This window comes from Ranitomeya variabilis, chromosome 4 (genome assembly GCF_051348905.1).
Source record: "Ranitomeya variabilis isolate aRanVar5 chromosome 4, aRanVar5.hap1, whole genome shotgun sequence".
Classification (NCBI taxonomy): Eukaryota; Metazoa; Chordata; class Amphibia; order Anura; family Dendrobatidae; genus Ranitomeya; species Ranitomeya variabilis.
Window position 1 is genome coordinate 321,404,852 of NC_135235.1, and position 21,284 is coordinate 321,426,135.

Here is a 21,284-nt window from a genome sequence, read left to right on the forward strand (position 1 = left end):
GCTTTATTTTGGATTCCAGCTGATTGTTATTTCTATCTTCGATCCAAAAAATAATATTATTACCAATTGTTCTTAATATATGAAATGTATATAAACATCTCTACAGAAACGAACATATACTACAAACATATAAAATAAGAAATAAATCTGGAAACCTCACTCAACATGGAAAGACATGAGATTAGGGATGGATTATGAGGACAGACGGGTCAATTGTCCAGGTGCCTTCATTACCCATTCCCTCCTGCCTTTCCCAAATGCTAGAAGCAAGAAAATTAAGTTAAAAAAATATAAAGTTCGCCCCCCAAAATACAGCAGTTCTTTGGCATAAGATGTGATTGTGCAGCTTTTACTAATATTATTACTAATAGTAGGTAGACATGAAGACAGAAGACCACTAAAGCCATCGCTGAAGAGCAGAGGGTATGGAGCTCAGGACACTTCTCAGTTGGAGAGCGCCAAGTGGACATCATGTTACCGCCATTTACATAAATATGGGCCTGTTTTAATTGATTTCCTCATGATCAATTTAGTGCTGTCAGAAGTTGGGAAGGTTCAAAACTCCCTATTAAAGGGATTTTCCAGCCTATGAATATTAGTTATTACATGTCTATGACCAGTCAAGAAAAAAAAGAAAGGAAAAATACACCATACTTACCCTCACTGATCCCCCACAGGTCCTATTTTACCACTTACCAGGTGCCATCTGGTGGGCAATCTTTGCCCACTCTTCCTTGCAGTAGCACTCCAAGTGTGTCAGATTGTGAGGGCACCTCCTGTGTACAGCACCCTCCTGAGGTTACCCACAGATTTTCAGTTGGTTTGAGGTCTATTCTCTGGCTGGGCTAATCCAAAACGCTAATCTTCTGATGCAGCCATTCTTTTGTTGATTTGAAGGCATGCTTAGGTTTGTTGCCTTGCTAAAAGGTGAAATTCCTTTTCATCTTCAGATTTTTGCAGAGGTCTGAAGGTTTTGCTGCAAAATTGATTGATATTTGGAACTGCTTGGCTGATTTTATTTGTAAGAAAAGGCATCTTGAAGAATATGGGAAATTATTGTCACATGCAGTACACAAGCAACACTTGCCAGATATTCCTGCAGCTCCTTTAATGTTGCCATTTCGTCTTAACAACCACCCAGATCATTTCTTCTTGTCTTTTCATAATTTTTTTAAGGGATGTCCTGTTCTTGTAATGTCAATGTGTGGTGGCAAATTTATGTCAATTGTATCACTTCTTGATAACCGTCTTCACAGTGTTCCAGTATACAGCTCTGGCAACAATTAAGAGACCACCACATCAAATCCCTGTCATGGGCAGCCCAATCTCCAGATCTGAACCCCATTGAAAACCTCTGGAATGTAACCAAGAGGATGATGGATTGTCACAAGCCATCAAACAAAGAAGGACTGCTTACATTTTTGCACCAGGAGCAGTGTGAAAGACTGGTGGAAAGCATGCCAAGACGCATGAAAGCTGTGATTAACAATCATGGTTATTCCACAAAATATTGATTTCTGATCTCTCCCTGAGTTAAAACATTAGAATTGTTGTTTCTAAATGATTATGAACTTGTTTTCTTTGCAATATTTGAGGTCTGAAAGCATTGTTGTCTGTTTTTTATTTTGACCATTTTTCTTTGTCAGAAAAAAATACAAAATTTATTGCTTGGAAATTCGGAGACCTGTTGTCAGTAGTTTATAGACTAAAAGAACAATTTACGTTTTACTCAAAAATATACCTATAAAGAGAAAAATAAGACAAACTGAACATTTTGCAGTGGTCTCTTAATTTTTGCCAGAGCTATATATCTAATGCCTTGGAACATTTTCCCTACTATTGACTGATAACTTTCAACAATCAGATCCAATTGCTTTGTTGTCAGCTGTTTACCGACTATGACTTTTGCTGTAAAATGCAACTAACTAAAGGTACCTTCACACGAAGCGACGCTGCAGCGATAGCGACAACGATGCCGATCGCTGCAGCGTCGCTGTTTGGTCGCTGGAGAGCTGTCACACAGACCGCTCTCCAGCGACCAACGATGCCGAGGTCCCCGGGTAACCAGGGTAAACATCGGGTTGCTAAGCGCAGGGCCGCGCTTAGTAACCCGATGTTTACCCTGGTTACCAGCGTAAAATGTAAAAAAACCAAACAGTACATACTTACATGCGTCCCCCGGCGTCTGCTTCCTGCACTGACTGAGTGCCGGCAGTAGCAGGGCACAGCGGTGACGTCACCGCTGTGCTTTCACTTTCACTTTGCGGCGCTCAGTCAGTGTAGGAAGCAGACGCCGGGGGACGCATGTAAGTATGTACTGTTTGTTTTTTTTACATTTTACGCTGGTAACCAGGGTAAACATTGGGTTACTAAGCGCGGCCCTTAGTAACCCGATGCTTACCCTGGTTACCAGTGTAAAACATCGCTGGTATCGTTGCTTTTGCTGTCAAACACAACGATACACGGCGATCGGACGACCAAATAAAGTTCTGAACTTTATTCAGTGACCAGCGATATCACAGCAGGATCCTGATCGCTGCTGCGTGTCAAACTAAACGATATCGCTAGCCAGGACGCTGCAACGTCACGGATCGCTAGCGATATCGTTACAAAGTCGTTTCGTGTGAAGGTACCTTAAATGTAAAGAAAATCCTACTAGAAAAGCGAAACTTTATATGGAGTTAATCAGAATAACAGTAAATGTTGCTAGCCGTGAAGTGACTACTATTTGAAGGGAACCATTTACAATAAGCTCTGGAGGCAAATTCTCAGGGAGATCTATGTCCGGCCCATAGATCTAAACAGCTCATTTACATATTAAGAAAACCATGGATTACTCTGATAGTAGACATCAGATTGAAGTTATCAAGGTATCATTTTATTTAATTATGACCTGAATACCCTTATAGACAGCTTAGGCGGGTGGATACTACTGACCGATTCCCATTAACATGAGTTTATATGTGATTTGCTAATTATGAACACAAAAACGCCTCCCCATTTTAAGAGGGGGTTTACACTTATGCAACCACAATATTTCTTTTCTGTTATTCTTATTTCCCCCTCAAAATGATTTCAGTTTGTTTCGCAATTGAATTGTACAGATTATGGGTGACATTAAAGGTAGATGAAGTTCTGAAATGATTCTTCTTGGTATGATTTTTTTACATGATAGAAACCTGGTGCGTGGAGACGTTTCATATACACTGTATATAATGGTAAGAGCTTTCTAAAGTGGTTTTTCCCTGAAAGGGATCTTTGAACGCAAAAGAAAAAGTCACAGGGTGGTCCAGTCTTCTGCTTACATATTCTGTCTATCTATATATACGGTGTATAATCTACAATATGATCAACTTGTAAAATAAGACATGCAAAAATATGACCTTATTGGATAATCTAATTATCTATCTATTAACTATCTATCATCTATCTATTATCTATCTATCTATTATCTATCTATCTATCTATCTATCTATCTATCATATATTATCTATTATATATTGGTCTATCTATTATCTATCTATTATCTATCTATCATCTATCTATTATCTATCTATCAATCTATTATCAATCGGTCTATCTATTATCTATCTATCTATCTATCTATCTATCTATCTATCTATCTATCATCTACATGTTACCTATCTATTATCTATCTATCTATCTATCTATCTATCTATCTATCTATCTATTTATCTATCATCTATCTATCTATCTATCTATCTATTATCTATCTATCTATTATCTATCTATCTATCTATCATCTATCTATCTATTATCTATCTATTATCTATCATCTGTCTATCTATCTATTATCTATCATCTATCTATCTCATATCCTTCTATCTATCTATCTATCTATCTATCTATTATCTATCTATCTATTATCTATCTATCTATTATCTATCTGTTACCTATCTTAGATAGGTAACAGATAGATAATAGATAGATAGATAATAGATAGATAGATAATAGATAGATAGATAGATAGATAGAAGGATATGAGATAGATAGATGATAGATAATAGATAGATAATAGATAGATAATAGATAGGTAACAGATAGATGATAGATAGATAGATAATAGATAGATAGACAGATGATAGATAATAGATAGATAATAGATAGATAGATGATAGATAGATAGATAGATAGATAGATAGATAATAGATAGCTAGATAATAGATAGATAGATAGATAGATAGATAGATAGATAGATGATAGATAAATAGATAGATAGATAGATAGATAATAGATAGGTAACATGTAGATGATAGATAGATAGATAGATAGATAGATAGATAATAGATAGGCTATCTATTATCTATCTATCTATCTATCTATCATCTATCTATCTATTATCTATCTATTATCTATCTATCTATTATCTATCTATTATCTATCATCTATCTATCTGTTATCTATCTATCTATCCATCTATCATCTTTCTGTTACCTATCTATTATCTATCTATTTATCTATCTATCTATCTATTATCTATCATCTATCTATCTATCTATCTATCTATCTATCTATCTATCTCATATCTGTCTATCTATCTATCTATCTATCTATCTATCTATCTATCTATCAATCATCTATCTGTTACCTATGTATTATCTATCTAGCTATTATCTATCTATTATCTATCATCTATCTATCTATCTCATATCTGTCCTATCTATCTATCTATCTATCTATCTATCTATCTACCTATCTATCATCTATCTGTTACCTATCTATTATCTATCTATCATCTATCTATTATCTATCTATCTATCATCTATTATCTATCTATTTATCATCTATTTGTTATCTATCTATTATCTATCTTGCTTGCTTGAACAACATGGTCAACAAAGTCAGATGGTGAAAAAACAGATTTTCCTCAGCCCATGCGACATTTCTGAGAAAGGCTGTGCTATTTTGAGCCAATATGTGGCATGGGCTGATTACAATCGTTTTCTCACCATCTGACTTTGGAGTGCTGCTTCAATTTAATGGATTTGTATATAAGTTGTATTGGTGATGACCCATTTTTGAGTGAAAAGTGCAGGTTTTATTTTTCTATCCATTTACTTTTCAACAATATCAAATAGCAATAATATACAGTATATATTATTAGTATTAATAGCGCTGACAGTATAATCTCACACTTATATCCTTTTTAAAAACATATTATTAACTCTAATGGATGTGATAATAATCCTGTAATAATTGTCATAAGACTCTTATTATTATTGGACATCACATTCTCATCATTGCTATCACTGTATCGAATAGGATCTATCAATAGAAATCTGCAGACTCCTGTGCCCACTATCACTCCTGTGACCATCATCTCTCCTGTGCCTATTATCACTGCGGTGCCCACTATCACTGCTGTGCCCATCATCACTCCTGTGCCCATCATCACTCTTGTGCCCATCATCACTGCTGTGCATATCACTCTTGTGCCCATCATCACTGCTGTGAATATCACTCCTGTACCCATCATCTCTCCTGTGCCCATTACACCTCTGTCCATCACTACTCATGTACCCATCATCTCTCCTGTGCCCATCACACCTCTGCCCATCATCTATACTGTGCCCATCACACCTCTGCCCATCATTACTACTGTGTCCATCATCACTGCTGTACCCATCATCTATCATGTGCCCATCACACCTCTGCCCATCATTACTCCTGTGTCCATCATCACTGCTGTACCCATCATCTCTCCTGTGCCAATCACCACTCGTGCCCATCATCCCTTTCATGCCCATCATCACTGCTGTGCCCCTCCTCACCCCCGTGCATGGCAGGAAGAGGGCACCTTTGTTCCACAATAAGCACCGATGTGAATCCTGACCAAGCATTTTGTGTGACTCCAGTTGGTGCTGTGAAGCCCACAGTGCGGGCACAGAGGCAAAGGGCAGGGTGCCAGCTGGGCTTAGTGAGCAGCATGACAAGCAGTGTGCGTACCTGGGCGACTGTACTCCACAGTAACCATGCTGCTGGCTCGCAGGATTGTCGCTGTGTCTGCTGCCTGCTGAGGATGGCATGGAGGTGGCAGATGCTGGCACTAAGAGGGAAGACGGAATTCCAGTTTAAAGAAGCCACCACACCTCTTCCATGCAAGCCAACATCCTGCGCCTCTGGCCGGGGGCCAATGCAAAGCACAGCACCTATTTGCATAGCAAGACTGAGCCAGGAGAGGAGGAAGCAGCGATGGGAGCAGCTGGCAGCTGGGCACAGGTAGTAAGGTCGGCACCTGGCACCTGTGCTGGCTGAGCGCTGACCACACTGCCACCTACTGGCTGCAGACAGGAACATGCCGCGTTATAGTCACCTACGGAGGTGATAACAGTGCAGGACATCTGTCCCAGGCTGCGGCCGCCCAGCAAAGGCCATCACAGGTGCAGCATGGTCTACAATAGTCTGTGGTTGTCATATTCAGACCTGGAATATTACTCAATGAGCCAAGCCATATTAGTTTTGGAAAACAATCAGCCAATCATATTGCTCTGGGTTTTTTTTTCATTTTCCTTTGTATATAGTGAGGTGCTTCTCACAAAATTAGAATATCAAAAAAAAGTTAATTTATTTCAGTTCTTCAATGCAAAAACTGAAGCTGATATATAGAGTCATTACAAACAGAGTGATCTATTTCAAGTGTTTATTTCTGTTAATGTTGATGATTACGGCTTACAGCCAATGAAAACCCGAAAGTCATTATCTCAGTAAATTAGAATACTCTATAACACCAGCTTGAAAAAAATGATTTTAACATCCAAAATGTTGGCCTACTGAAATGTATGGTCAGTAAATGCACTCAATAGGGTTGAGCGACTTTCATTTTTTTAAGATCGAGTAGGGTTTTGGGAAACCCGATTTTGTCCAGAGTCGAGTCGAGTGCAGTCGGCCGATTATCGCTAAAAGTCGGGGATCGACCGAAACACGAAACCCAATGCAAGTCAATGGGGAAGCATAGTCGGCAGTGAGTGGAGGCCAGGAAAACACCTACAGTGCCCATTTTAATGCCAAAAACATCCATTCTTGTTTCTGAAGCTTGCCAATCTTAATTAACTGTATAATAATAGTTGGGCATAGGGAATTGGGGGAAAGTTGTGGGGGGAGTAGGGCTGGCTCAAGTTTTTCGTGGGCCCAGGAAATGCGGACTACGTCACGGCGGTGTTGCAGGGAAAGGTAAGTATTTAAAAGTTGCAAGTGCTGTGATCCTGAGCAAGCAGGGGGGGCCCACTCGTTCGCATTGCCACTGGCACAGGGCCCCTCAAAGTACGGCGGTGTGTTTGCATGGCGGGGGCGCCTCCCACCAGCAGCGACACTTTTGCGTACTCTGAGGGGCCCTGTGCCAGTGACGTCGCCAACGAGTATGCCCCCCCACCTGATGAAGGAACCTGCACTTTCATCTGCACCTTCCTCTTTGTCCCTGTGTAAGGTGGTATAACATGCGGGAAGGGGAACCTTACTTTCAGCAGGGACAGATTCTGGCTGTGTAGAGTACAAGGGGAATGTAGTGGTCTAGGTCAATGTACCAGCAGACTCATTTAGCAGTGGCTGGGCAATGGGCAGGATGAGGAGGAAACAGATATAGGGCCAAAGAATAAAGTAGGCTACATGCAGTTCAAAATTGGTAACAGGACTAAACAGGCGGCATTGCTTTGTTCAGTGGAGTAGCAAACCCAAGAGCAGCAGACACTGTTTCAAGGGCCTAACCACACTAGTAGGCCAAATGCAGTTTAATATCTGATAGTATAGGGCGAAAGCCAGAATGTGGAAGCTCAGCTTTGTTCAGTTGAGGACAACACCAGGGAGGGGCAGACACCTTTAGTAGGCCGGAAAAGCCTATTGCATTTTTTAAAATGGTAATTTGGAGCAGAAGGTTGAAGCTCAGCTTTATTTAGTTGAGGGCAACACCAGGGAGGGGCAGAAGCCGTTAGTAGGCCCTAACCACCATTTTTTTTTTTTTTAAAACCACTTAATGAGAGCCGGAAGGTTGAAGCTCAGCTTTATTTAGTTGAGGACAACACCAGGGAGGGGCAGAAGCCGTTAGTAGGCCCTAACCACCATTTTTTTTTTAAAACCACTTAATGAGAGCCGGAAGGTTGAAGCTCAGCTTTATTTAGTTGAGGACAACACCAGGGAGGGGCAGAAGCCGTTAGTAGGCCCTAACCACCATTTTTTTTTTAAAACCACTTAATGAGAGCCGGAAGGTTGAAGCTCAGCTTTATTTAGTTGAGGACAACACCAGGGAGGGGCAGAAGCCGTTAGTAGGCCCTAACCACCATTTTTTTTTTTTTTAAAACCACATAATGAGAGCCGGAAGGTTGAAGCTCAGCTTTATTTAGTTGAGGACAACACCAGGGAGGGGCAGAAGCCGTTAGTAGGCCCTAACCACCATTTTTTTTTTTAAAACCACATAATGAGAGCCGGAAGGTTGAAGCTCAGCTTTATTTAGTTGAGGGCAACACCAGGGAGGGGCAGAAGCCGTTAGTAGGCCCTAACCACCATTTTTTTTTTTAAAACCACATAATGAGAGCCGGAAGGTTGAAGCTCAGCTTTATTTAGTTGAGGACAACACCAGGGAGGGGCAGAAGCCGTTAGTAGGCCCTAACCACCATTTTTTTTTTTAAAACCACATAATGAGAGCCGGAAGGTTGAAGCTCAGCTTTATTTAGTTGAGGGCAACACCAGGGAGGGGCAGAAGCCGTTAGTAGGCCCTAACCACCATTTTTTTTTTTAAAACCACATAATGAGAGCCGGAAGGTTGAAGCTCAGCTTTATTTAGTTGAGGGCAACACCAGGGAGGGGCAGAAGCCGTTAGTAGGCCCTAACCACCATTTTTTTTTTTAAAACCACATAATGAGAGCCGGAAGGTTGAAGCTCAGCTTTATTTAGTTGAGGACAACACCAGGGAGGGGCAGAAGCCGTTAGTAGGCCCTAACCACCATTTTTTTTTTTAAAACCACATAATGAGAGCCGGAAGGTTGAAGCTCAGCTTTATTTAGTTGAGGGCAACACCAGGGAGGGGCAGAAGCCGTTAGTAGGCCCTAACCACCATTTTTTTTTTTAAAACCACATAATGAGAGCCGGAAGGTTGAAGCTCAGCTTTATTTAGTTGAGGGCAACACCAGGGAGGGGCAGAAGCCGTTAGTAGGCCCTAACCACCATTTTTTTTTTTAAAACCACATAATGAGAGCCGGAAGGTTGAAGCTCAGCTTTATTTAGTTGAGGACAACACCAGGGAGGGGCAGAAGCCGTTAGTAGGCCCTAACCACCATTTTTTTTTTTAAAACCACATAATGAGAGCCGGAAGGTTGAAGCTCAGCTTTATTTAGTTGAGGGCAACACCAGGGAGGGGCAGAAGCCGTTAGTAGGCCCTAACCAAAGTTGAAGGCCAAATGCAGTTTAATTTCTGATACTATAGGCCGAAAGCCAGAAGGTGGAAGTTCCGATTTAGACAGTGGAGGACAATTTGAATTAGGGACTGCAGACAGACTTAGTAGGCTGTCCCCTGTGGACCATGCATCCACCACATTAACCCATTGCGCCGTAATGGACACGTAATCTTCCGTGGCCATGCCTACAGGTCCATGCGTCTGTTGTCAGGTGCACCTTTGTACTCACAGATTGCCAGAGTGCATGGACAATGCGGTCTTCTACATGCTGGTGGAGGGTTGGGATGGCTTTTCTCGCAAAAGAAGTGTCGACTGGTTAGCTTGTAGCGTGGTACAGCGTAGTCCATCATGGCCTTATTAATAGTAAATAAAATATATAACTAGGCTCTATGAACTTTTAAATAGGTTCCAGGGGTACACGGGCAGCATTGGTGTGGTCAGTGGAGGAGTATTGCAAGTAGGGGCTGCAGACAGGCTATCAAAGGCCTAAAATAACAAACAGTAGGCAGTCATGGCAGTTTTACATCGGTTACATGGATACACAGGCAGGCACTCCAGGCAGCATTGTGCTCAGTGGAGGAGTATTGCAAGTAGGGGCCGCAGACAGGCTATCAAAGGCCTAAAATAACAAACAGTAGGCAGTCATGGCAGTTTTACATCGGTTACATGGATACACAGGCAGGCACTCCAGGCAGCATTGTGGTCAGTGGAGGAGTATTGCAAGTAGGGGCCGCAGACAGGCTATCAAAGGCCTAAAATAACAAACAGTAGGCAGTCATGGCAGTTTTACATCGGTTACATGGATACACAGGCAGCTAGGTGGTGAGTGGAGGAGTATTTAAAGTAAGGACCGCAGACAGGCTATCAAAGGCCTAACATAACAAACAATAGGCTCATGGCAGTTTTACAGCGGTTACATGGATACACGGGCAGGCAGCTTGGTGGTGAGTGGAGGAGTATTTAAAGTATGGACCGCAGACAGGCTTCGAAGGCCTAACACAATAAAATGGGCTGGCTGTAGGCACTTTAAAATTGGTTCCAGGGGTACACGGGCAGCAGTGGTCTGGTCAGTGGAGGCCTAGTGGAAGGAGGGACCGCAGACAGGCTTCGAAGGCCTAACACAATAAAATGGGCTGGCTGTAGGCACTTTAAAATTGGTTCCAGGGGTACACGGGCAGCAGTGGTCTGGTCAGTGGAGGCCTAGTGGAAGTATGGACCGCAGACAGGCTTCGAAGGCCTAACACAATAAAATGGGCTGGCTGTAGGCACTTTAAAATTGGTTCCAGGGGTACACGGGCAGCAGTGGTCTGGTCAGTGGAGGACTAGTGGAAGTATGGACCGCAGACAGGCTTCGAAGGCCTAACACAATAAAATGGGCTGGCTGTAGGCACTTTAAAATTGGTTCCAGGGGTACACGGGCAGCAGTGGTCTGGTCAGTGGAGGCCTAGTGGAAGGAGGGACCGCAGACAGGCTTCGAAGGCCTAACACAATAAAATGGGCTGGCTGTAGGCACTTTAAAATTGGTTCCAGGGGTACACGGGCAGCAGTGGTCTGGTCAGTGGAGGACTAGTGGAAGGAGGGAGCGCAGAAAGGCTTCAAAGGCCTAAAATAACAAACAATAGGCTCATGGCAGTTTTACAGCGGTTACATGGATACACGGGCAGGCAGCTTGGTGGTCAGTGGAGGAGTAGGGACCGCAGACAGGCTATCAAAGGCCTAAAATAACAAACAATAGGCTCATGGCAGTTTTACAGCGGTTACATGGATACACGGGCAGGCAGCTTGGTGGTGGTGAGTGGAGGAGTATTTAAAGTAGGGACCGCAGACAGGCTATCAAAGGCCTAACATAAAAAAACAATAGGCTCATGGCAGTTTCACAGCGGTTACATGGATACACGGGCAGGCAGCTTGGTGGTGGTGAGTGGAGGAGTATTTAAAGTAGGGACCGCAGACAGGCTATCAAAGGCCTAACATAACAAACAATAGGCTCATGGCAGTTTTACAGCGGTTACATGGATACACGGGCAGGCAGCTTGGTGCTGAGTGGAGGAGTATTTAAAGTATGGACCGCAGACAGGCTTCGAAGGCCTAACACAATAAAATGGGCTGGCTGTAGGCACTTTAAAATTGGTTCCAGGGGTACACGGGCAGCAGTGGTCTGGTCAGTGGAGGCCTAGTGGAAGGAGGGACCGCAGACAGGCTTCGAAGGCCTAACACAATAAAATGGGCTGGCTGTAGGCACTTTAAAATTGGTTCCAGGGGTACACGGGCAGCAGTGGTCTGGTCAGTGGAGGCCTAGTGGAAGGAGGGACCGCAGACAGGCTTCGAAGGCCTAACACAATAAAATGGGCTGGCTGTAGGCACTTTAAAATTGGTTCCAGGGGTACACGGGCAGCAGTGGTCTGGTCAGTGGAGGACTAGTGGAAGTATGGACCGCAGACAGGCTTCGAAGGCCTAACACAATAAAATGGGCTGGCTGTAGGCACTTTAAAATTGGTTCCAGGGGTACACGGGCAGCAGTGGTCTGGTCAGTGGAGGCCTAGTGGAAGGAGGGACCGCAGACAGGCTTCGAAGGCCTAACACAATAAAATGGGCTGGCTGTAGGCACTTTAAAATTGGTTCCAGGGGTACACGGGCAGCAGTGGTCTGGTCAGTGGAGGCCTAGTGGAAGGAGGGACCGCAGACAGGCTTCGAAGGCCTAACACAATAAAATGGGCTGGCTGTAGGCACTTTAAAATTGGTTCCAGGGGTACACGGGCAGCAGTGGTCTGGTCAGTGGAGGACTAGTGGAAGGAGGGAGCGCAGAAAGGCTTCAAAGGCCTAAAATAACAAACAATAGGCTCATGGCAGTTTTACAGCGGTTACATGGATACACGGGCAGGCAGCTTGGTGGTCAGTGGAGGAGTAGGGACCGCAGACAGGCTATCAAAGGCCTAAAATAACAAACAATAGGCTCATGGCAGTTTTACAGCGGTTACATGGATACACGGGCAGGCAGCTTGGTGCTGAGTGGAGGAGTAGTGCAAGGAGTGTCTGTCCCAGTACTCCCAAAATATAAATAGATGTTAATGTCTCGCAAAACAACCAAAACAAAAAAAAAGATGGCATACTTAGGTACAGGGGTGGGCTCATCTGCTGTGTTTCTGACATAGTAATTTGGCAGTAACTATTTAATGGTGCCAATATAGGACACAGACACAGACTACTTTAAGTTGCATCATAGATGTCTACAAATTTGTATTGTCAGTGCCAGACATTGAATGATGTCAGCGAATAGACTAACGATTGGTGGAGCTGTGCGACATAATTTTGCACGTAGTAGAGCCCAGTTTGAGCTGGGGTAGGGGGGAACTCTCTTGAGGCCGGCGGGACCGCCCCAGGGCCACTCATGTTACAACGGTGTGTCTGACGTTGGGTGCGCACCACCACCGCCAGAGACACTACATTGTACTATGAGGGACCCAGTAGCAATGCCGTCAACCAAAAGCGAGCACACCCACCTCTTCAGACAAACAGCAGTCTCACGGGTGCTTGCGCCAAGTCGCGATACCACGGCCCCGTGTGGGGAGTTTGGCCATTTAGGGAGGTGTAAACATGTCGTATGCTGTACAATCTGCAGCAGCAAATTAGACATTAGAAAAGTAATTCACAGGCAAGAGCTTTTCATAGGAAAGCTAGGTGTCGGCCGGGCAAGGTGGGGCAAAAGATTTTGAAATCCAGTTGTGGTTCATTTTAATGAATGTTAGATCGTCAACATTTTGGGTAGCCAGACGAGTCCTTTTTTCGGTTAATATTGACCCTGCAGCACTGAATACTCTTTCTGATAGGACACTTGCTGCCGGGCAAGCAAGCTCCTGCAATGCATATTCTGCCAATTCTGGCCAGGTGTCTAATTTGGAGGCCCAGTAATCAAATGGGAATGACGGTTGAGGGAGAACATCGATAAGGGATGAAAAATAGTTAGTAACCATACTGGACAAATGTTGTCTCCTGTCACTTTCAATTGATGCAGCAGTACCTGTCCTGTCTGCGGTCATAGCAAAATCACTCCACAACCTGGTCAGAAAACCCCTCTGTCCAACGCCACTTCTGATGTGTGCACCCCTAACACTCCTAGTCTGCTGCCCCCTGGAGCTCGTGTGAGAACGATCACGTGCGCTGTGTGCTGGGAATGCCTGAAGCAAACGGTCAACAAGAGTTGATTGTTTGGTTGCTAATATTAGTTCCAAGTTCTCATGTGGCATAATATTTTGCAATTTGCCTTTATAGCGTGGATCAAGGAGGCAAGCCAACCAGTAATCGTCATCGTTCATCATTTTCGTAATGCGTGTGTCCCTTTGTAGGATACGTAAGGCATAATCCGCCATGTGGGCCAAAGTTCCACTTGTCAAATCTCCGGTTGTGATTGGTTGAGGGGCAGTTGCAGGCAAATCTACGTCACTTGTGTCCCTCAAAAAACCAGAACCCGGCCGTGACACGCAACCAATTTCCTGTGCCCCCGTGAAAGTTTCCGCATTAAAAATATACTCATCCCCATCATCCTCCTCGTCCTCCACCTCCTCTTCGCCCGCTACCTCGTCCTGTACACTGCCCTGACCAGACAATGGCTGACTGTCATCAAGGCTTCCCTCTTCCTCTGGTGCAGACGCCTGCTCCTTTATGTGCGTCAAACTTTGCATCAGCAGACGCATTAGGGGGATGCTCATGCTTATTACGGCGTTGTCTGCACTAACCAGCCGTGTGCATTCCTCAAAACACTGAAGGACTTGACACATGTCTTGTATCTTCGACCACTGCACACCTGACAACTCCATGTCTGCCATCCTACTGCCTGCCCGTGTATCCTCCCACAAATAAATAACAGCACGCCTCTGTTCGCACAGTCTCTGAAGCATGTGCAGTGTTGAGTTCCACCTTGTTGCAACGTCTATGATTAGGCGATGCTGGGGAAGGTTCAAAGACCGCTGATAGGTCTGCATACGGCTGGCGTGTACAGGCGAACGTCGGATATGTGAGCAAAGTGCACGCACTTTGAGGAGCAGGTCGGAGAACCCAGGATAAGTTTTCAATAAGCACTGCACCACCAGGTTTAAGGTGTGAGCCAGGCAAGGAATGTGTTTCAGTTGGGAAAGGGAGATGGCAGCCATGAAATTCCTTCCGTTATCACTCACTACCTTGCCTGCCTCAAGATCTACTGTGCCCAGCCACGACTGCGTTTCTTGTTGCAAGAACTCGGACAGAACTTCCGCGGTGTGTCTGTTGTCGCCCAAACACTTCATAGCCAATACAGCCTGCTGACGCTTGGCAGTAGCTGGCCCATAATGGGACAACTGGTGTGCAACAGTGTCATCTGCCGATGGAGTGGTTGGCCGACTGCGTTCTGTGGAAGAGCTGTAGCTTCTGCAGGAGGACGAGGAGGAGGAGGAGGGGGTGCGAACGCCTACAGCCAACTGTTTCCTAGACCGTGGGCTAGGCACAACTGTCCCTAAATTGATGTCGCCTGTGGACCCTGCATCCACCACATTCACCCAGTGTGCCGTGATGGACACATAACGTCCCTGGCCATGCCTACTGGTCCATGCATCTGTAGTCAGGTGCACCTTTGTACTCACAGATTGCCTGAGTGCATGGACGATGCGCTGTTTAACATGCTGGTGCAGGGCTGGGATGGCTTTTCTGGAAAAAAAGTGTCGACTGGGTAGCTCGTATCGTGGTTCAGCGTACTCCATCAGGGCTTTGAAAGCTTCGCTTTCAACTAACCGGTAGGGCATCATCTCTAACGAGATTAGTCTAGCTATGTGGGCGTTAAAACCCTGTGTACGCGGATGCGAGGATAAGTACTTCCTTTTTCTAACCAGAGTCTCATGTAGGGTGAGCTGGACTGGAGAGCTGTAGATCGTGGAACTTTCGGGTGTGCCGGTGGACATGGCAGACTGAGAGACGGTTGGAGACGGTATTGTTTCCGCCGGTGCCCTACATGCAATATTTCCTCCTACAAAACTGGTGATTCCCTGACCCTGACTGCTTTTGGCTGGCAAAGAAACCTGCACAGATACTGCCGGTGGTGCGGAAAATGGTGGCCTTACAGTGACGGAAGGGATGTTGCGTTGCTGACTAGCTTCATTGGCCGAGGGTGCTACAACCTTGAGGGACGTTTGGTAGTTAGTCCAGGCTTGAGAATGCATGGTGGTTAAGTGTCTATGCATGCAACTAGTATTTAGACTTTTCAGATTCTGACCTCTGCTTAAGCTAGTTGAACATTTTTGACAGATGACTTTGCGCTGATCAGTTGGATGTTGTTTAAAAAAATGCCAGACTGCACTCTTCCTAGACTCTGATCCCTTTTCAGGGATTGCAGACTGAGCTTTAACCGGATGGCAACGCTGTGCTCCAACAGGTTTTGGCTTTGACACGCGTTTTGGTCCAGATACGGGCCCGGCAGATGGAACCTGTTGCGATGTTGATGCCTGCTGCGGCCCCTCCTCCACCTCCGCTTCTGAACTACTGCCGCCTGCACCCTGTTCCCCCAATGGCTGCCAATCGGGGTCAATAACTGGGTCATCTATTACCTCCTCTTCGAGCTCGTGTGCAACTTCGTCTGTGTCACTGTGTCGGTCGGTGGTATAGCGTTCGTGGCGGGGCAACATAGTCTCATCAGGGTCTGATTGTGGATCTGTACCCTGAGAGGGCAATGTGGTGGTCTGAGTCAAAGGAGCAGCATAGTACTCTGGCTGTGGCTGTGCATCAGTGCACTCCATGTCAGAATATACTTGTAATGGGCATGGCCTGTTAAATGTTTCACTTTCTAAGCCAGGGACGGTATGTGTAAAGAGCTCCATGGAGTGACCCGTTGTGTCGCCTGCTGCATCCTTCTCTCTTGTTGTAGTTTTTGCTGAGGAGGACAAGGAAGCGACTTGTCCCTGACCGTGAACATCCACAAGCGACGCGCTGCTTTTACATTTACCAGTTTCGGAAGAGGAGGCAAAAGAGCTAGAGGCTGAGTCTGCAATGTAAGCCAAAACTTGCTGTTGCTGCTCCGCCTTTAAAAGCGGTTTTCCTACTCCCAGAAAAGAGAGCGTTCGAGGCCTTGTGTAGCCTGACGACGAAACTGGCTCCACAGCTCCAGACTTAGGTGGAATATTTTTATCCCCACGACCACCTGATGCTCCACTACCACTACCATCATTACCAGCTGACAATGAACGCCCACGACGACCTCTTGCACCAGACTTCCTCATTGTTTTAAAATCTTAACCAAAGTAACTTTATTTGTTGCTATCAAACAACTTACACGGTGAGCTATAACTTCAGTATGATTTCAATATCCCTTAACAGGTTGGTGAGACCACAAGGAAAATCAGGCACAATGTTACACACTCTGTTTTCTGTGGCACAAAATCACAGAGATGACACACACGCAGGACTGTCACTCAAGCACTAATGTCAATATTAATCTCCCACCTAATTTATTTATTTTTTTTTCTCAGGGAGACTTTAGAAACCAAATAATATTAAAAAAAAAAAAAAAAAAGGCTTTCTATGGCCCACAATTAGAGAGAGAGAGGTGGCACAACCAGGAGTCAAGACTGGCGCACAAGCTGAAAGGGCAATATTACTCTCCCACTGTTTTTTATGTTTTTTTTGTTTTTTTCAGGGAGACTTTAGAAACCAAATAATATTAAAAAAACCAAAAAAAAAAAAGGCTTTCTATGGCCCACTGAATGAGAGGGAGAGAGGTGGCACACCCAGGAGTCAAGACTGGCACACAAGCTGAAAGGGCAATATTACTCTCCCACTGTTTTTTTATGTATTTTTTGTTTTTTTCAGGGAGACTTTAGAAACCCAATAATATTTAAAAAAAAAAATAAATAGGCTTTCTATGGCCCACTGAATGAGAGGGAGAGAGGTGGCACACCCAGGAGTCAAGACTGGCACACAAGCTGAAAGGGCAATATTACTCTCCCACTGTTTTTTTAGGTTTTTTTTGTTTTTTCAGGGAGACTTTAGAAACCCAATAATATTTAAAAAAAAAAAAAAGGCTTTCTATGGCCCACAATTAGAGAGAGAGAGGTGGCACAACCAGGAGTCAAGACTGGCGCACAAGCTGAAAGGGCAATATTACTCTCCCACTGTTTTTTATGTTTTTTTTGTTTTTTTCAGGGAGACTTTAGAAACCAAATAATATTAAAAAAACCAAAAAAAAAAAAGGCTTTCTATGGCCCACTGAATGAGAGGGAGAGAGGTGGCACACCCAGGAGTCAAGACTGGCACACAAGCTGAAAGGGCAATATTACTCTCCCACTGTTTTTTTATGTATTTTTTGTTTTTTTCAGGGAGACTTTAGAAACCCAATAATATTTAAAAAAAAAAATAAATAGGCTTTCTATGGCCCACTGAATGAGAGGGAGAGAGGTGGCACACCCAGGAGTCAAGACTGGCACACAAGCTGAAAGGGCAATATTACTCTCCCACTGTTTTTTTAGGTTTTTTTTGTTTTTTCAGGGAGACTTTAGAAACCCAATAATATTTAAAAAAAAAAATAAATAGGCTTTCTATGGCCCACTGAATGAAAGGGAGAGAGGTGGCACACCCAGGAGTCAAGACTGGCACACAAGCTGAAAGGGCAATATTACTCTCCCACTGTTTTTTTATGTATTTTTTGTTTTTTTCAGGGAGACTTTAGAAACCCAATAATATTTAAAAAAAAAAATAAATAGGCTTTCTATGGCCCACTGAATGAGAGGGAGAGAGGTGGCACACCCAGGAGTCAAGACTGGCACACAAGCTGAAAGGGCAATATTACTCTCCCACTGTTTTTTTAGGTTTTTTTTTTTTTTCAGGGAGACTTTTGAAACCAAATAATATTAAAAAAAAAAAAAAAAAAAAAATATAGGCTTGCTATAGCCCACTGAATGAGAGATAGCGCACACACAGCAGTGGCACACAAGCCCTGACTGAGGCCAATATTTTTCTCCCACTGATTGATGTAGTGTTTCTGTGTTGAGGTAGATTTTAGAACACAAATCACGGAAAAAATAAATAGGCTTTCTATGGCCCACTCAGTGAGAGATGGCACACACAGGGATGGCACTGTAGCAGAAATGCCAATCTTAATCTCCCACAAAAAAAAAACAAAAAAAAAAAAAAAACTGTCCTACAATTACTATCTCCCTGCAGTAATGTAAGCCAGGTATGGCAGGCAGCAATAGGAGTGGACTGATGCACAAATTAAATAAAAAGTGTGGACAAACAAAAAAGATAGCTGTGCAGAAAGGAAGGAACAAGAGGATATGTGCTTTGAAAAAAGCAGTTGGTTTCCACAGTGGCGTACACACAGCAATACAGCTATCACGGAGCCTTCTAGGGCAGCCCAATGAGCTACAGCGCTGAGGGGAAAAAAAAAAAAAAATAGCTTCCACTGTTCCTGCACACCGAAGGTGGTGTTGGACAGTGGAAATCGCTGCAGCACAAGCGGTTTGGTGGTTAGTGGACCCTGCCTAACGCTCTCCCTGCTTCTGATGAAGCGGCAGCAACCTGTCCCTAAGCTCAGATCAGCAGCAGTAAGATGGCGGTCGGCGGGAACGCCCCTTTATAGCCCCTGTGACGCCGCAGACAGCAAGCCAATCACTGCAATGCCCTTCTCTAAGATGGTGGGGACCAGGATCTATGTCATCACGCTGCCCACACTCTGCGTTCACCTTCATTGGCTGAGAAATGGCGCTTTTCGCGTCATTGAAACGCGACTTTGGCGCGAAAGTCGCGTACCGCATGGCCGACAAGCACAGGGGTCGGATCGGGTTTCATGAGACGCCGACTTAGCCAAAAGTCGGCGACTTTTGAAAATGATCGACCCGTTTCGCTCAACCCTAGCACTCAATACTTGGTCGGAGCTCCTTTTGCATCAATTACTGCATCAATATGGCGTGGCATAGAGGCAATCAGCCTGTGGCACTGCTGAGGGGTTATGGAAGCCCAGGTTGCTTTGATAGCAGCCTTCAGCTCGTCTGCATTGTTGAGTCTGGTGTCTCTCATCTTCCTCTTGACAATACTCCATAGATTCTCTATGGGATTAAGGTCAGGCGAGTTTCCTGCCAATCAAGCACAGTGATGCTGTTCTTTTTAAACCAGGTATTGGTACTATTGGCAGTGTGGACAGATGCTAGGTCCTGCTGGAGAATGACATTTCTATCTCCAAAAAGCTTGTCGGTAGAGGGAAGCATGAAGTGCTCTAAAATTTCCTGGTAGATGGCTGCACTGACTTTGGTCTTGATAAAGCACAGTGGACCTACACCAGCAGATGACATGGCTCCCCAAACCAACACTGATTATGGAAACAAATACTACAGCACAGCACTAAATACATCCGTATAAGAGACAAATACCACAGTGCACCATTTAAAGGGGTTGTCTGAAGTTCATAAATGGGCAAAATTGCAAAGTACTTGTAAAAAAAAGGAGCATTGCAACTAACTTCTTATTAAAAATCCTCTTCGTTCTCCAGAGCAGAAGTATTTTTTATTCTATAGTGCAGGGGTGGGAGACCTTTTTCCTGTCGGGGGCCATTAGGATATTTATACCATCACTTGGGGGCCATACAAAATGATCAACTTGAAAATGATCCTGCCATATTTGGCCAAACATTTAATTAATTCACCCCAAATGTGATGGCTGGAACTGATTCTCTTTGGTGCGGCTTTGATGTTAGGTGGTATGTTTATATATATGTGTGTGTGTGTGTGTGTATGTATGTCTCCTGTATACAGTGAAGGAAATAAGTATTTGATCCTTTGCTGATTTTGTAATTTTGCCCACTGACAAAGACATGAACAATCTCTAATTTTAAGGGTAGGTTATTTTTAACATTGAGGGATGGAATATAAAAAATAAAATCCAGAAAATCACATTGTATAAATTATATAAATGTACTTGCATTTTGCAGTGAGAAATAAGTATTTGATCCCTCTGGCAAACAAGACTTAATACTTGTTGGCAAAACCCTTGTAGGCAAGCACAGCAGTCAGACGTTTTTTGTAGTTGATGATGAGTTTTGCGCACATGTCGGGAGGAATTTTGGTCCACTCCTCTTTGCAGATCATCTCTAAATCATTCAGATTTTGAGGCTGTCGCTTGGCAACTCGGAGCTTCATCTCCCTCCATAAGTTTTCTATGGGATTAAGGTCTGGAGACTGGCTAGGCCACTCCCTCACCTTAATGTGCTTCTTTTTGAGCCACTCCTTTGTTGCCTTGGCTGTATGTTTTGGGTCATTGTCTTGCTGGAAGACCCAGCCACGACCCACTTTAAATGTCCTGATGGAGGGAAGGAGGTTGTCACTCAGGATTTTACGGCACATGGCTCCATCCATTCTCCCATTGATGCAGTGAAGTAGTCCTGTGCCCTTAGCAGAGAAACACCACCAAAACATAATGTTTCCACCTCCATGCTTGACAGTGGGGATGGTATTTGTTTGGTCATAGACAGCATTTCTCTTCCCTCAAACATGGCGAGTTAATGCCAAAGAGCTCAATTTTTGTCTCATCTGACCACAGCACCTTCTCGCAATCACTCACAGAATCATCCAGGTGTTCATTGGCAAACTTCAGATGGACCTGCACATGTGCCTTCTGGAGCAGGGACCTTGCGGGCACTGCAGGATTTTAAACCTTTACGGCGTAATGTGTTACCAATGGTTTTCTTGGTGACTGTGGTCCCAGCTGCCTTGAGATCATTAAAAAGTTCCCCTGTGTAGTATTAGGCTGTTCTCTCACCTTCCTCATGATCAAGGATACCCCACGAGGTGACATTTTGCATGGTGCTCCAGATCGATGTCGATTGACAGTCATTTTGTATTTCTTCCATTTTCTTACTATTGCACCAACAGT

At 44.2% G+C, this 21,284-nt stretch overlaps 1 protein-coding gene across 3 annotated transcripts in view; it reads right to left on the reverse strand.

Annotated features, from left to right (window-relative positions):
- POU2F3 (POU class 2 homeobox 3) overlaps positions 1-21,284 on the reverse strand; it is a 408,573-nt gene that overhangs the window by 279,934 nt on the left and 107,355 nt on the right. Inside the window, exon 1 of one of the 3 annotated variants that reach the window (XM_077250486.1) lies at positions 5,968-6,087. The exons of 1 other annotated variant lie outside the window; for it this stretch is intronic. In XM_077250486.1, coding sequence (XP_077106601.1) covers positions 5,968-5,995 — 28 coding nt within the window. In that variant the 5' untranslated portion in view covers positions 5,996-6,087. Of the gene's footprint in view, positions 1-696; positions 722-5,967; positions 6,088-21,284 lie in introns of those variants that run through there. One more of the 3 variants, XM_077250487.1, reaches the window with a different exon arrangement.